Here is a 12,911-nt window from a genome sequence, read left to right as displayed (position 1 = left end):
ACAAATAAGGAATTTTGAAGAACTAGATCTCTCTCTCTCCCCCCTCCCTCCCCCTTCCTCTCGCTTAAAAAAAGGGATACTAGAAAATCATCTACTGATAACCCTAATATGCATAGAAAGAAGTTCAAACAGATAATAAAAGTAGTCCCTTTTTAAGTATTTTGAAGGTAGTACAGGTATTTCTCAACTTACAACAGTGGCCGTTTGAAGTTACGATGGCACTGAAAAAGTGACTATCAATGGTCATTTTTCACTTATGACCATTGCAGCACCCCCATAGTCACGTGATTTATGTTTGGATGCTTGACAACATTTATGACGGTTAGTGTCCCAGGGTCGTGTCATCCCCTTTGCACCCTTCTGACATGCAACGTCAATGGGGAAACCCAATACACTTAATCACCATGTTACTAATTTAACAACTGCAGTGGTTCAGTTAACAAATGTGACAAGAAAAGTCGTAAGATGGGGCAAAACTCACTTAACAAATTTCTCACTTAGCAACATAAATGTTGGGCTCTATTGTGGTCATAAGTCAAGGACTACCTGTACTATGATTGCTAAGAGTCAACAATAGATTTAAAAAATTCTCAAAAATAGAACATGTATGACAAAGCTTATTTTCTTCTTTGACAAGGTAACCACTTTAGCAGACAATAGGAACGTTTTTGAAAGCTGTTAAGTGTGGTTCAAATGGCACTGCAGACAGGTGAAACTAACCGCCTAGCTAATGATCCTCAGAGGTTTGGTATTAATATTTCTATATTGAGTTGGAGAGCTTAATGAGAGGGGTGCTGCAGGAAGCTGTCTTGGGGCCAGTATTATTCCACATTTTTATTTTTATATATACACTTTATTAACATTGTACAGATAGCATAAAGACAGAAAAACACAAAGATAAACGTATCAGAATATAAACCTACAAATATAAACCTATACTAATAATAATGTGTTGTATTTATTACTAGAGTTGACTTACAACGACAAATGAACCCAAAATTTTCTGCTAAACAAGACAGTTATTAAGTGAATTTCCCCCCATTTTATGACCTTTCCTGACATAGTTGTTAAGTAATAACTGCAGTTGTTAAGTTAGTAATATGATAAGTGAATCTGGCTTTCCCACTGACTTTGCTTGTCAGAAGATCGCAAAAGGTGATCACATGACCCTGGGACATTGTAACTGTCATAAATGCACGCCAGTTGTCTTAATTTTGATCACAGGGCCATGGGGATACAGCAACGATTTTTAAGTGTGAAAAATGGTCAGAAGTTACTTTTTAAAGTGTAACTTGCAACAGTCACTAAACAAATGGCTGTAAGTTGAAGACTAGGTATAATGCCTGAAAAAAGCAATTACATACCAATTAAAATGTTCCAAGTCTTTGCTCTTCTTCAGTGTTCTACCTTAGATGAAATACCAAGACTGCTAACATTGTAGCACAGGTGTTGCTGCAATAAGAATGCTGCTTGGGTCCATGATTCATGGATGGCTATAACAAATAATTTGTTATAATGTCTGTCTTACTGGCATAAAAGGAAAAAGCTGAGTTACATTCTAATGTCTTCTTGGGAAGCACGAAGAATGATAATGCATCCAGCAGTCTGCATTTTGCTGCAGTTTCATTTTTTCACTTTGAAGGCAATCACAGCAAATATTTGGCCTAGTAGTACAATTGTTCATATTTATTTAACTGCTGCAGATGTAAATTATAAATGAAAAACTATTTTGCTTAAGGATAAGAGATGTTACTAGGATAGCCTCTTCTATTTGCAGCCTACGTTATTAATACATTAAGTTTCTCAGACTTGAATGGTAATTCTATTCTGGTGTGTAGGCAGCAATAATGATTGAGTTGAGTATGCCTGCCTGAATATTTTGATACAATTGTCCCTTGGAAGAGAGAATTAAATGAGAATGAATGAGTCCTCACACCTACATACAGTCTTCTACATTTTAGAAGAAAAGTGTAATAAAACCCCATTAACAGGCATGTAGAAGTTACAGAGTGTTTCCCCACTTTCATAAGCACTAAGAAATATCATGCTAAAGTGATTAATCAGCTATACTGCGCCCAACAACTGCTGACTGTAACCAACTGCTACTAATAAATAGTGGGAAAAATGGCATAACTTTGAATGATCACCAAATGGATGATTGTTAAATGAGGACTACTGGTACTGTTTTAAGAAGACTATTTTTCTTTGTTTTTTTATTTGCCTTTTAATAGTTATTTTGTTGCCCATTGCCCATAATCGCTAAAGCATTTGGAGGTCTTGTAAATCTAACTAACTAAATAAATAAACTTACATAGTTTTCTGCTATCTTTTTCAATACACAATTACCTTATATAGGTATTTTGCTCATCTCCTTTTATAGTTTGCTGGAACTTTGAATGAAAAACGTTTTCCCTAACACTGCACAGAAATCCTTTCTCTTGTTATAAAATTATGATTTATTAACTGTAAGTGAAATTTTGAATTCAGGAGCGGCCAATATATTAAACATATTTTTATGAATAATGACAGGAGAAAACAGCTCTGGCACAGAATAAGGAAATAATCACATATATGTAAATTCCACTTTATATGAAAGGATGCCTATTTTAAATAAATTCTTCTGAATTAGATTTTCATTTATCTTTTTTTGATATGTGTTCAGCTTTCTCAAAATTTGATAAAGTGGAGATTATTTGCACCATTAGTTATACTAGGAAAACAGCCAATTTAAGATAATCTTTAATTTGTCTACAGAGTAAAGTATAATAAGAAAATTACTTTTTTCATTTAATTCTACAAGGGAAGAGGAAAATAGCAGTGGATTAATATAGAATTTTGTTGTAAGTTGAAATTCTACACTGATTTCTTGGGCTGTCTTTATAAGTGTTGGTGAAAAAGAGAGACAAAGTTGAAAATATTCCTCTTTCCAGGATATATTTCTATGCTTCCAAATGTGTGCTATACATAGTCTTTGTTAAACGAATGCCTCATTTAGCCACTGTTTGCAGTTACAATAGTAATGATAAATTAATTTTCTGATTATTCCTCAAGTTTAAGACCTTTGCAGGTCTGTAAAGGAAAAGAAAACTCAGGTAAGATCATAAGGACAGTTGTTGTTTCACTTAGTCACTGCTTCACTTAACAGCCAAGTTACTGGTACCAAATGTAGTAGCTAAACAAGGACTACCTATACATATATCTGAAACAGGAGCACAGGAAGGAGTTGTTGGAATTGTGCGTCCTTTCAAATAGTTTGGCCAGCTTTGTGTATAGGTCTTGGATTCAGTCCTTTGCGCTAAGAGAATATCTTTCTCCAGAATTTCAAAGAGCCAATTTTGTGCAGTGGTTAACCAATCTAAAAACTGGGAAAGTGTGAATGTACTTTCCCCTTAGGCACAAAAGCCAGTTAGGTAACCTTGGGCCAGTCACACTCTTTCATCCCTAGGAAGCAGCGTTTCTCAAAAATGTTACCAAGAAAACTGCAGGGAGTTTTCAATGCAGTGGCCAGGAGTCAAAAACTGACTCAAAGGAACACATACGCACACATACAAGGTTATCCAAAGTGACTAACACTCAAGTTTAAAAAGTGTGAAGCAATTTTATGATATTCACTCAATCCACAATTGCCTGGAGGATATACAGGCAGTCTCTGACTTACAACCGCAATTGAACCCAACATTTCTGTTGCTAAGGAAAACAGTGAAGTAATTTTTTCTCTCCATTTTACTCCATTTTTCTTGCCAATTGTTAAGTGAATCACTGAATTTGTTAAGTTAGTAATAAAGTTGTTAAGTGAATCGGGCTTCTCCATTGACTTTGCTTGTCAGAAGGCTGCAAAAGGTGATCACATGACCCTGGGACATTGCAACCATCATAAATATCAGCTAGTTGCCAAGGGTCTGAATGTTGATCATGTGACCATAGGAACGTAGTAGCAGTTATAAGTGTGAAAAAAGGTCATGTCACTTTTTTCACTGTAACTTCGAATGGTGACTAAATGAAAATTTGTAAGTTGAAGACCACCTATGTACTTTAATATTTATGTGCATCTCTGGTTCATCCCTTTTCTCCTCAACTCCTTCCTTGAGGAAGGAATTCTGACCCAGGCTTCCTTAGAAAGCAAGAAGCAACGTCTTGGTCCTGGCAAAACCTCTTTCATTTACACGACTGTGAATTCATTTCATTCACAGTCAGCAATGTTTAGCAAACAGTATTTCAGAGGAATATTTATCCACATGCACCTTATCTTGTTTGGAGCACTGCCAGATAACTAGTTTCCAAATGCAGGACAAGGCAAACTTGACACAGAGTCTCTTATAGTCACAAACAGAACTTTCTACTCTTGAAATGACCAAATGAACGACTTGCTTCCTGCAAAAACCCACTCCCCGTTCATTCTTCTTCTGTTTCCTATGTGAGGGGACAATCACCTCCAAGGTGTGGCTTTACTCCTAAGTCGACCCTGCTTTCTTAGTTGTTCTTGTCTTCTGGCAGTTCTGTGCAGGCGCACACTGGGAACAGGCTCCAATTGCTCTTCTGCCTCACTGCTGTCTAACTTTCTCTCTGCATCCAACACAGAGCCCTCGTTTGAGCTTGCCTCAACCCCCAGGACTGGCCCATGTTCCTCTCCAACCTCCTTACTGTCTGACTCTGCTGCCAGCTCTGCTGGTTGCTGACAGGCCACAATTGGCTGTAAGGATGCATTTGTAAGCAATTTCTTTTTTTTCAACTAATAATAATCCATTACAATAGAATAAAAAACAATATTTTATCTTTCTTCATGTGTAGTTAGATAAATGTTGTGCTAATTGGTTTTTATTGGTGAGGGCCTTGGATGAAACAGGCCAGAGTAAATTGCCCTTTCACTTAGGCTTCAAACTTGGGTATAATAATGATAAAATATTGGCTGTACTTGTTGATGACTTTGGGCAGAACTGGGACAGGAGCAGGGCAACAGTCCTGATTCTCCTTTCTCTCTCAGTGACTTTCAACTTCATTGATCATTGTATCCTTCAGGACTGGCTTCAGAGCAGAAAGCATGATGTTTTCTCCCTCAGTGCAGGAGGGAAGATATCAAGCCCAAAGTCCCTCACGTCTGGGGTGTTACAGGGTTCAGTACACTTATCATAGGATTTTTCTTTCTACTCTGCTTTTGTTCAAATAGTCCTTAGAAATATGTTTTCAACATATTGGTCTCAATGGCTAGTGGGGCTCTTACTGGATTGGAAATGTTTGATTGCATATTTTACATATACATGAAGCCACTGGTTAAAGCCACCCATTCAGTATACTGATAATGCCCAGTCTTGACCCTATGTTAAGGAATGCTGTCATTGTCTTATCTCAGTGCCTCAAAGCTGGAAGGAAGATAGTGAGGAGGAGAGGAAGATGGAAGGGAGAAGGAGAGAGGGTAGGAAGGGGAAGAGGAAGAGAGGAGGAGGGGAGAGGTAAGGGAAGAAGGAAGGAAAAAGAGGAAGGAAGGAAGTAGAGAAAGGAGAAGAAGGTGGTGTCAAAATAGGCGAGGGATGGTAAACAAAACAACCCGAATGTAATATTACAATGCTATAAATGGAATGATAAATGTATTAGAATTATGAATGTAAAAAAGAAAAACAAAGAATAATAATTATGTGAATGTATATATAGAGAACAAAAAAAAAACTGAAGAAAAAGCTGGAAGAATCTGGATGAAAAGAAGACTGGTTGTCTGTGGCCATTTCGATTGCTGGATGTCTTGGGATTGGTGAATAATCTGATGATTTTCCTGGACCAACAGCTCATGTTCAAAGAACAGGTGGCACTTATGACCAGGAAAACTTTTGCACAAATTCATTCAAGAGCAGCTGTATCCTATCTTGGACCAGGTGGCACGTAGTCCCTTTGTGCTTTGGTCACCTTGTGCCTGGATTACAAAATTCAACAATAAATAGATAGATAATAAACTGTCCTGGTGCAAATATTTTAACACTGATATTTAAAATATCTGGAAGATGAAAGCTTTATCATATTTCCAACTTAAGAAAAGAAATAAGCAAAATAGTTTCATAACACTAAAGCAAAAATATCCTTCACCCTGAAGCACACATTCACTTTTTTATATCAAGGACTGCCATTTAATTTATGCATGACATTTCACTTTTCAAAGAATTAGTTATTCACCATCTTCAAATATGTACTTGTCATATGATAAGATCTGATCTATTGATCCAATGGAAACATCTAAACAAGATAAGCTTTCTTGATAGAGTCATTGTGAAGGACAGGAAGAAAGAGCACAGCGTGATAAAGAAAAACATGAGTCAAAGGAAGATTCACAATATTCTATTTCAGAAGAAAATAAAGCTATAAAAAGAAATAGAGGCGGATTGCTGATAAATAGCTTTTTAAAATATATATCAGCAAGTTCAGAGAGTAACCAAGCACACTTTGGTTAAGTATAAAATAAGACCTTATTCCTCTGCTGAACATTAAATATTTTGAATGACAGAGAGCCAAGTTTGAAAACCTGATAATTGTTTGATTCATAATATTACAGAATGAAGTGACTTTATGATATGTATAAAGAGCTTGTTAATTTGGCCCACCCCAAGAGACTGATAAACCCTATTTTTTCCAGGGGAACTTGGAAGTCAAGGACTTGGCTGCAGGCTGGAATAGGCATGTGACTGAAACTATGGACTGGATTCTGTTATACAGCCTTGGTTTTCCAGTGAATACCGGGAGATGAAATGCCAGAAGAAACTTCTGGAGTGCTGCTGGAGAAAGACGAAGACAAATCTGACTGAACAGGAGTAAGAGCCCATAAGGACAGTGAAAACTTGTTATTTCTCCGCTCCTACTGTGTCTACCAATAGCCACTCAACAGCCCTGTTTAGGCTGTTTAGTGCCCCACTCCCAATTGAAAGAAGGGGGCTGAGCCATAGGATCACATGCAGGTCATGGTGAAGAATATTCAGTCTCTCTGGCAGACAAAATCACTCAGATATGCTCAGAGTTGGATTGTGACTGGGCAAGTCCTAGTGAGTTGCCCAGGGCACAGTCTTGTTATAGTATCTTTTTGATGTTGTTATGCCCCATTGATGAGCTAAAAATGTAAGATCTGAGTATAAGGAAGTAAGATCGAACCTAAGCTATAAACAGCTGAATATATCATTATAACCACCTTGAAAGGGTTCATATCATGACCGACAAACAGTGAATTTAATGGTGGTAGTAATGAAGTATATTATTATTAGTAAGCACAATACCCCATTACAATGATAAATCATAATGGTTTAATATTATGCTACTGAACCATAAGATAGGGATGAATGATTATGGAAAGGATTAAACTGTTCTATCTGCCTGCTGATTTTTCTATTGACATTTTCCATCCCTGCTACATCCAATTTGGATTAGAGCCGGTTTATCTACTGGTTAAGGCACCAGATTAGAAATCAGGAGCCTGTGAGTTCTAGACCATTTTACGTATGAAAACTGGATGACTTTGGGTCAATCACTGTCCTTTAGCCCAACCCACCTTATAGGGTTGTTTTGAGGAAAATAGGAGGAGGAAAAATGTTAGGTATATTTACCGCCTTGAGTTTATTTATAAAAATAATAAAGATGGGATATATATATAAATATATAATTAAAATCACCCCCTGTCTGCTGTTAATTATAATAAAGCTCTCAACCATTTCCAAAGTTCAGCATCATATCTTGCTTGGTCGTGAGTTTTGAATTTTTTGAGATGAAAAAAGGAAGGCAATTCAGATTCACAATTAACATTGTGAAACATTTTATTTATATATTCCCACTAGTTGTGACATATAGATGAAAAAACAGCTGGAATTTATTAACACAGTTTCTTTTTAAAATGGGACTTTGTAACAATACTTTGGAAATCAAAATTGGAACTTTTTTCTTAGCAAAGAGAGTACATGTATCTCATACATACCAAATACAGGTGCAATGTTTTTGTTTCCCTTTATCTGGAGTCTAATAAAATGGTTTCCCTTTTGTACTTCCTTAATATAGTGACATACCCCTGGGATTCAATAGCCCTCTTAGTTTCTGAACATGAATTTTTATGCATCTGCCACCTAAATTTATATAAGCATAAACAATTTAACAGAATGGTGCTCCCTAATGAACAGAATTAACCATCCACATTGCAAAATAACTGTAATACAAAATGTAAATGTAAGGTAAAAATAGAGGACCAACTGAAATGCAAATCCAGACTTATGTAATTACTTATACATGAATGACAAGAGAGGGACTGGCGAGCATTTTATCTTTAGGGTTTTCAAATTCAAACAGGTGCTTAATATCATTATCAACATTAATTAAGTTTTCATATTCACAAGCGGCTTTAATCAAACAAATAATACTGTTTGTTGTAAGACAAAAGTGGCTAGCCACAGCCAACAGCCAGCCAATTGTGCTTTTTAGAGGCTTCTCAAGAGACTTGGCTGAGCTCAAGGAATGCACAGATCTCTTGCTTCTTTCAGTCCCCCTCAGTTAAACGTTCAAGTACATAAATTCCCTTTGGCTTCCTTCAGCCATAATTCAACACTACTTAATTTAGTGTTATTCAGTATTACCATTTACCATGGGTAAGTGAGCAAGGATTGCACAGGACCAAGATATGCAAACCCACTTTTCAAATACTGATTTTAAAGTACAATTTTGAGACAATGTAAGTTTGACTTAGCCATGTGTCGTGCAATTGAGACCTGAAATTATGTTTGAAATGACCCCGGAAAGCCAAGTTTCACATAACAGACCAATATGAACATTATGCTACTAAATACATTTGCATTACCAGTTCCTTCTTTTTCATGCATTCCATAAGAATTATGAAGAGATGCTGAGCCTGTGTCCTGGTGTAGGTGAAGGTTTTCTGGATAGTAACAAGTAATTGGTCTCTCAGAGATTCATTGATAAGCCTGAAATTTAAAAAGGACAGCATCTAAACATTCACCAATAAGCGAAACTCTGAGTTTAAAATTATGAATTAAATAACTCCAAGTTATTTACATCAAACATCAAAAGCATTGAATTTAATTCACTTGTCCAACATTTATTCTGCAGTGCTTGTTCCTTTGCCTAACCTGCTTTGCTTCTACTAATGATTCGTGGTGGTGGGACAAGAGCTGAGTACTAGAAATCTGACCTCTGAGATTTCTAGTACTTTCTAGTACTGAGATTTCTAGTAAAAACATTGCCTGCATGGTTTCATAAGCATAAAGGCTAAAAAGGCACTTTCCGTTTCTTGTTTTACAGTGAAAGATAAATTGTATATTTAGACCCATTTTGACTTTTCTCCCATTTCACACTTGAAGAATGGCACGTATGCCGTTCTGCCTGGGAGGTAAGAATGTACTCTGTTGTGTTTCATATGATTACAGTCATTCTGTAAAACAAAAGGCAGGAAAAGCAGATACAAATGCTTGAAAATGACCTGCTGTTTCTTTGCAGACTTGGTTTCAATTTCTAGATCATGAGTTGAAAAAAAAAAAACACCCCCTGGAATTAATTGCAGTACAACTGGGTCTGGCAGGTTATTTCAGAAGCAAAAGGATTTTTCAGATTTCTCTCTCTGGTCAGAAAGACAGCTCTGACCTTGGAGGAGGGTATCTAATATCAGAACCACTTCCAGGCTCAACTGAAACTTCCAGTACACACCCAGTTTATTTTGGAACTCTGACAGCGAGAGATGGATAATTTGCTTAATATATGCACATAGAACTTTGTATATCACAAGGGTGAGCAACTATGGCAAGTTTACAACCTATGGACTTCAACTCCCAGAATTCCTAAGCCAGCACGACTGTAATTAAAAGAGTACCAAGCAACAATATAAATAAAGTAATCAGTAAATCCAGAGACTCCTTTTATCTCACATGATTAGGCCCATTTAAACAGGTGCTGAGCATTTTACTTGGAGAAGATGTGAGGGAGAAGCATTTTATTGGAGAGGAAAAGTAATCCCCTCAGATGTGCTAGACCCCTGTGCTTCTAGCATCTATGAAGATACTTAAAATCATACTTTTTAGAAACATTTGACATCTAGCTATAAATAATGGATGACTGTCTGTTTTTAAATTAATTTAACGTTGATTTTAGTGAAGCAAATTGATTTTGATTGTTTTTAGTCTATTATCCTTTTGTACATTATCCTGAATCCTCTGATTGGTGTGAGGTAAATCTTCAAGTTGTCTCCCTCAGAAGGAGAAAAGATTCAGAAGAAGAGCAAAGAATCAAGAAGCCCAGCCAGGAATAAACAAGCAGAAAAGAGGAAAACAAAGTAAAGACTTGGACAGAAAAGAAACAGGAAAGTGGAAACTAAAGCCGCTTATAGACAATGGTTACAATAGAAAATAGTTTTATTATTAAAATTCAGCTCTACAATAATTGAGCACATTTATCATTTACAGTCTCTTTTTCTTTAATTTGTAAGTTTTTCTGTTTTAAAATAAAAGGCTTTCCCACGCCCAGCCACTAAGGGGAGATACAAAAACCCAATAAATTGTCCAAATTTTTAATGCTTTGCGTTTGTTGAATCTAGGTCAATCTGGTTATTGGTGGGAAATAAATAAATAAATAAATAAATCCTATGACTCTGTCACATTAGGTAAAGCAGGAGTGTTCCTGTTTATTAAGGACTACCATCTGGTTGGAGCATGGAAGGGAGCCTTTTCTCTTTTGGCACCCAATATCAGGCTATTTGACTGGTCCTAGCTCTATTCCCTTGTCTTTCAGAGAGGATGATACTATGAGACTATGACAAAATAGCATTGAGACAACCTATTCATTGCTATTTGAGACAGAGCAATGTCTATCAAGAAGGCCATGACATCCTGGGCTGACTGTGCCGTGTGGAAGAGCATTCCCCACAAACTCTTTATGGTTCTGACTCTTTAGGAAGGCCTTAAAATGGCTCTTCCAGCAGGCACTGAGCCAAGGTGAACCTGCTTAATTTACCCGATTTAAGCCTTAGTCTTGCTCTGGTATGTTGCTTTATTATTTCAATTCTTTTGTTGATTACTATACGTTTTACTCCTCTTTGTAGCCTGTCTTACTTGACAACTAGGTGTCATGCAAACAGCCTGGAAAAAAGAAATGCAAATATTTCAAAGAGGACCCACCTTAATGAATTCACCAATAAAGATTTGCTGGATAATTCCAATTTTGGTTGCAGATATTAGTTATTCATATATCGGCATAGTTCATCAATTTCAGATATTTCTTAATCACATTAACTAAATGCAGTCACTTTTTAAATTCAAAGTTACCCCCAGTATTTTTTCAAAATAAGAAACACTGTAATTTTCAGGAGCTATAAAATTTAGAGGATGTTAAGTAATGTCATAATATATGTTTATTACATTCAAAATTGTAATGAAACATATTTAATAATGCTATGAAAAACATTTGATTAAGTCTATCTGAGAAACTGAGAATTTGAAATATTTGAAAAGTTTATTGTGAAAAGTATATAGAAACCCCATCATTTATGCTTCCTAGCAAATAGTACAGAAAAAAGTATAAAAACATAACTGAAAGGTTTTCAATGAAGTATCTATTTGTATCTCTTCCTTATCTGTACCCAAAACATGACAAACATATTTTAATAATCTTGATTGTCTGTCTTACATTGTATCCATCTTACAATATGCTACTTGAAATCTAATGTCAAAAATTATAGAAATAAAAAGTACTGTAATCACATGACATAGTTTTTTAACAGAGTATGATAATAAAGTATTAGTTTTTATTTTTTTCCTAATTATTCACTTGCATAATTAGGGACCTCTTTCATATTTATCAAGCCTAAAAACAATTGCTCATTTGAATTTTTAAGTCTTGGATTATTATTGATCTGTTGATTTTCAATTTCTCAAGATGATCTAGAATTTTGTCATCTCAGTTCCTTAAATTCCCTTAATAAAGATATATTCTGCATATTTGCCATACATCTGCTGGAATGAAAACAGATGAAAGAATTTATTAAATTTCTTTGCAATCCCTTATTCTAATTTAGAATTCTTTTAATCCTCTTATAATATATCAAGGAAATTATCTTCAGAGTTTATTGTCCATGACATATTAAATTATTTTAAACATTTTTAGTCTTAATTACAAATAATATATTTTAAGACAACTTTCTTTTGTTCATAATATAAAAACAGTCTCTTTTTTGTTCTTATTTGGGCTATCTTTCCAATGAATGGTATCAACCTTTTTTCCGTTCTTTGATAGTGTTGATTAATTATTCTCATTACCTCTTGATCTTAAGATTCATGGAGTTGAAAGGGGTCATTTAAGCCATCAACCAAGGCAGTAACCAAAATTAAAATACTTCTGCCATTCAGTCTGTATTTGAAAACATTCAGTAATGTTTTCAAATTCAGTAATGTACAATAATGATCGATTCAACTATACTGTTATGGTTGAACAATTTTAGACAGTTTTTGTAATATGAAACAAAACTGGCCTTGTAATTTAAGATTATTATACTGTGTCTTGCATTTCAGGATAATATTAGAGTTTCTGTTACTCATCCTGGACTTGATATATATTCTAGTTAAGCTTTTCTGCTGAAAAGTACTTAACCCCACTGGATTCCTCTTTAAAGTTATTTTGCATTAATCCTTTCATTATAATTTCTTTTTAAATAAATTATTTTTAAAAATAAAAAGTAGCTATGTTGGGTTCCTTTGATACTTTTCCATTTCTATGTAATAGGTCAGTGGCACAGTCCCTAATTTCAATCAGTTTGACAGCCAATACATATTGTTCTAGATCAGGGATGGACAACTATGGCAACTTTACAACCTGTGGACTTCAACTCCCAGAATTTCTGAGCCAGTTCTACTCCATCAGTCTTAACTACATTTCCTCTCTTTACTACCATCAGGTCA

General features: G+C 35.5%; 1 protein-coding gene across 1 annotated transcript in view; it reads right to left on the bottom strand.

The window, feature by feature from the left end:
- TRPM3 (transient receptor potential cation channel subfamily M member 3) overlaps positions 1–12,911 on the bottom strand; it is a 355,262-nt gene that overhangs the window by 63,542 nt on the left and 278,809 nt on the right. Inside the window, exon 8 of the mRNA XM_081940262.1 lies at positions 8,810–8,933. Within this exon, the coding sequence (XP_081796388.1) occupies positions 8,810–8,933 (124 nt within the window). The remainder of the gene's footprint in view (positions 1–8,809; positions 8,934–12,911) is intronic.

The sequence above is a fragment of the Natrix helvetica genome, assembly GCF_964273705.1.
Source record: "Natrix helvetica genome assembly, chromosome: 2".
Taxonomy (NCBI): Eukaryota; Metazoa; Chordata; class Lepidosauria; order Squamata; family Natricidae; genus Natrix; species Natrix helvetica.
This window is presented reverse-complemented; position numbering and strand designations above follow the sequence as displayed.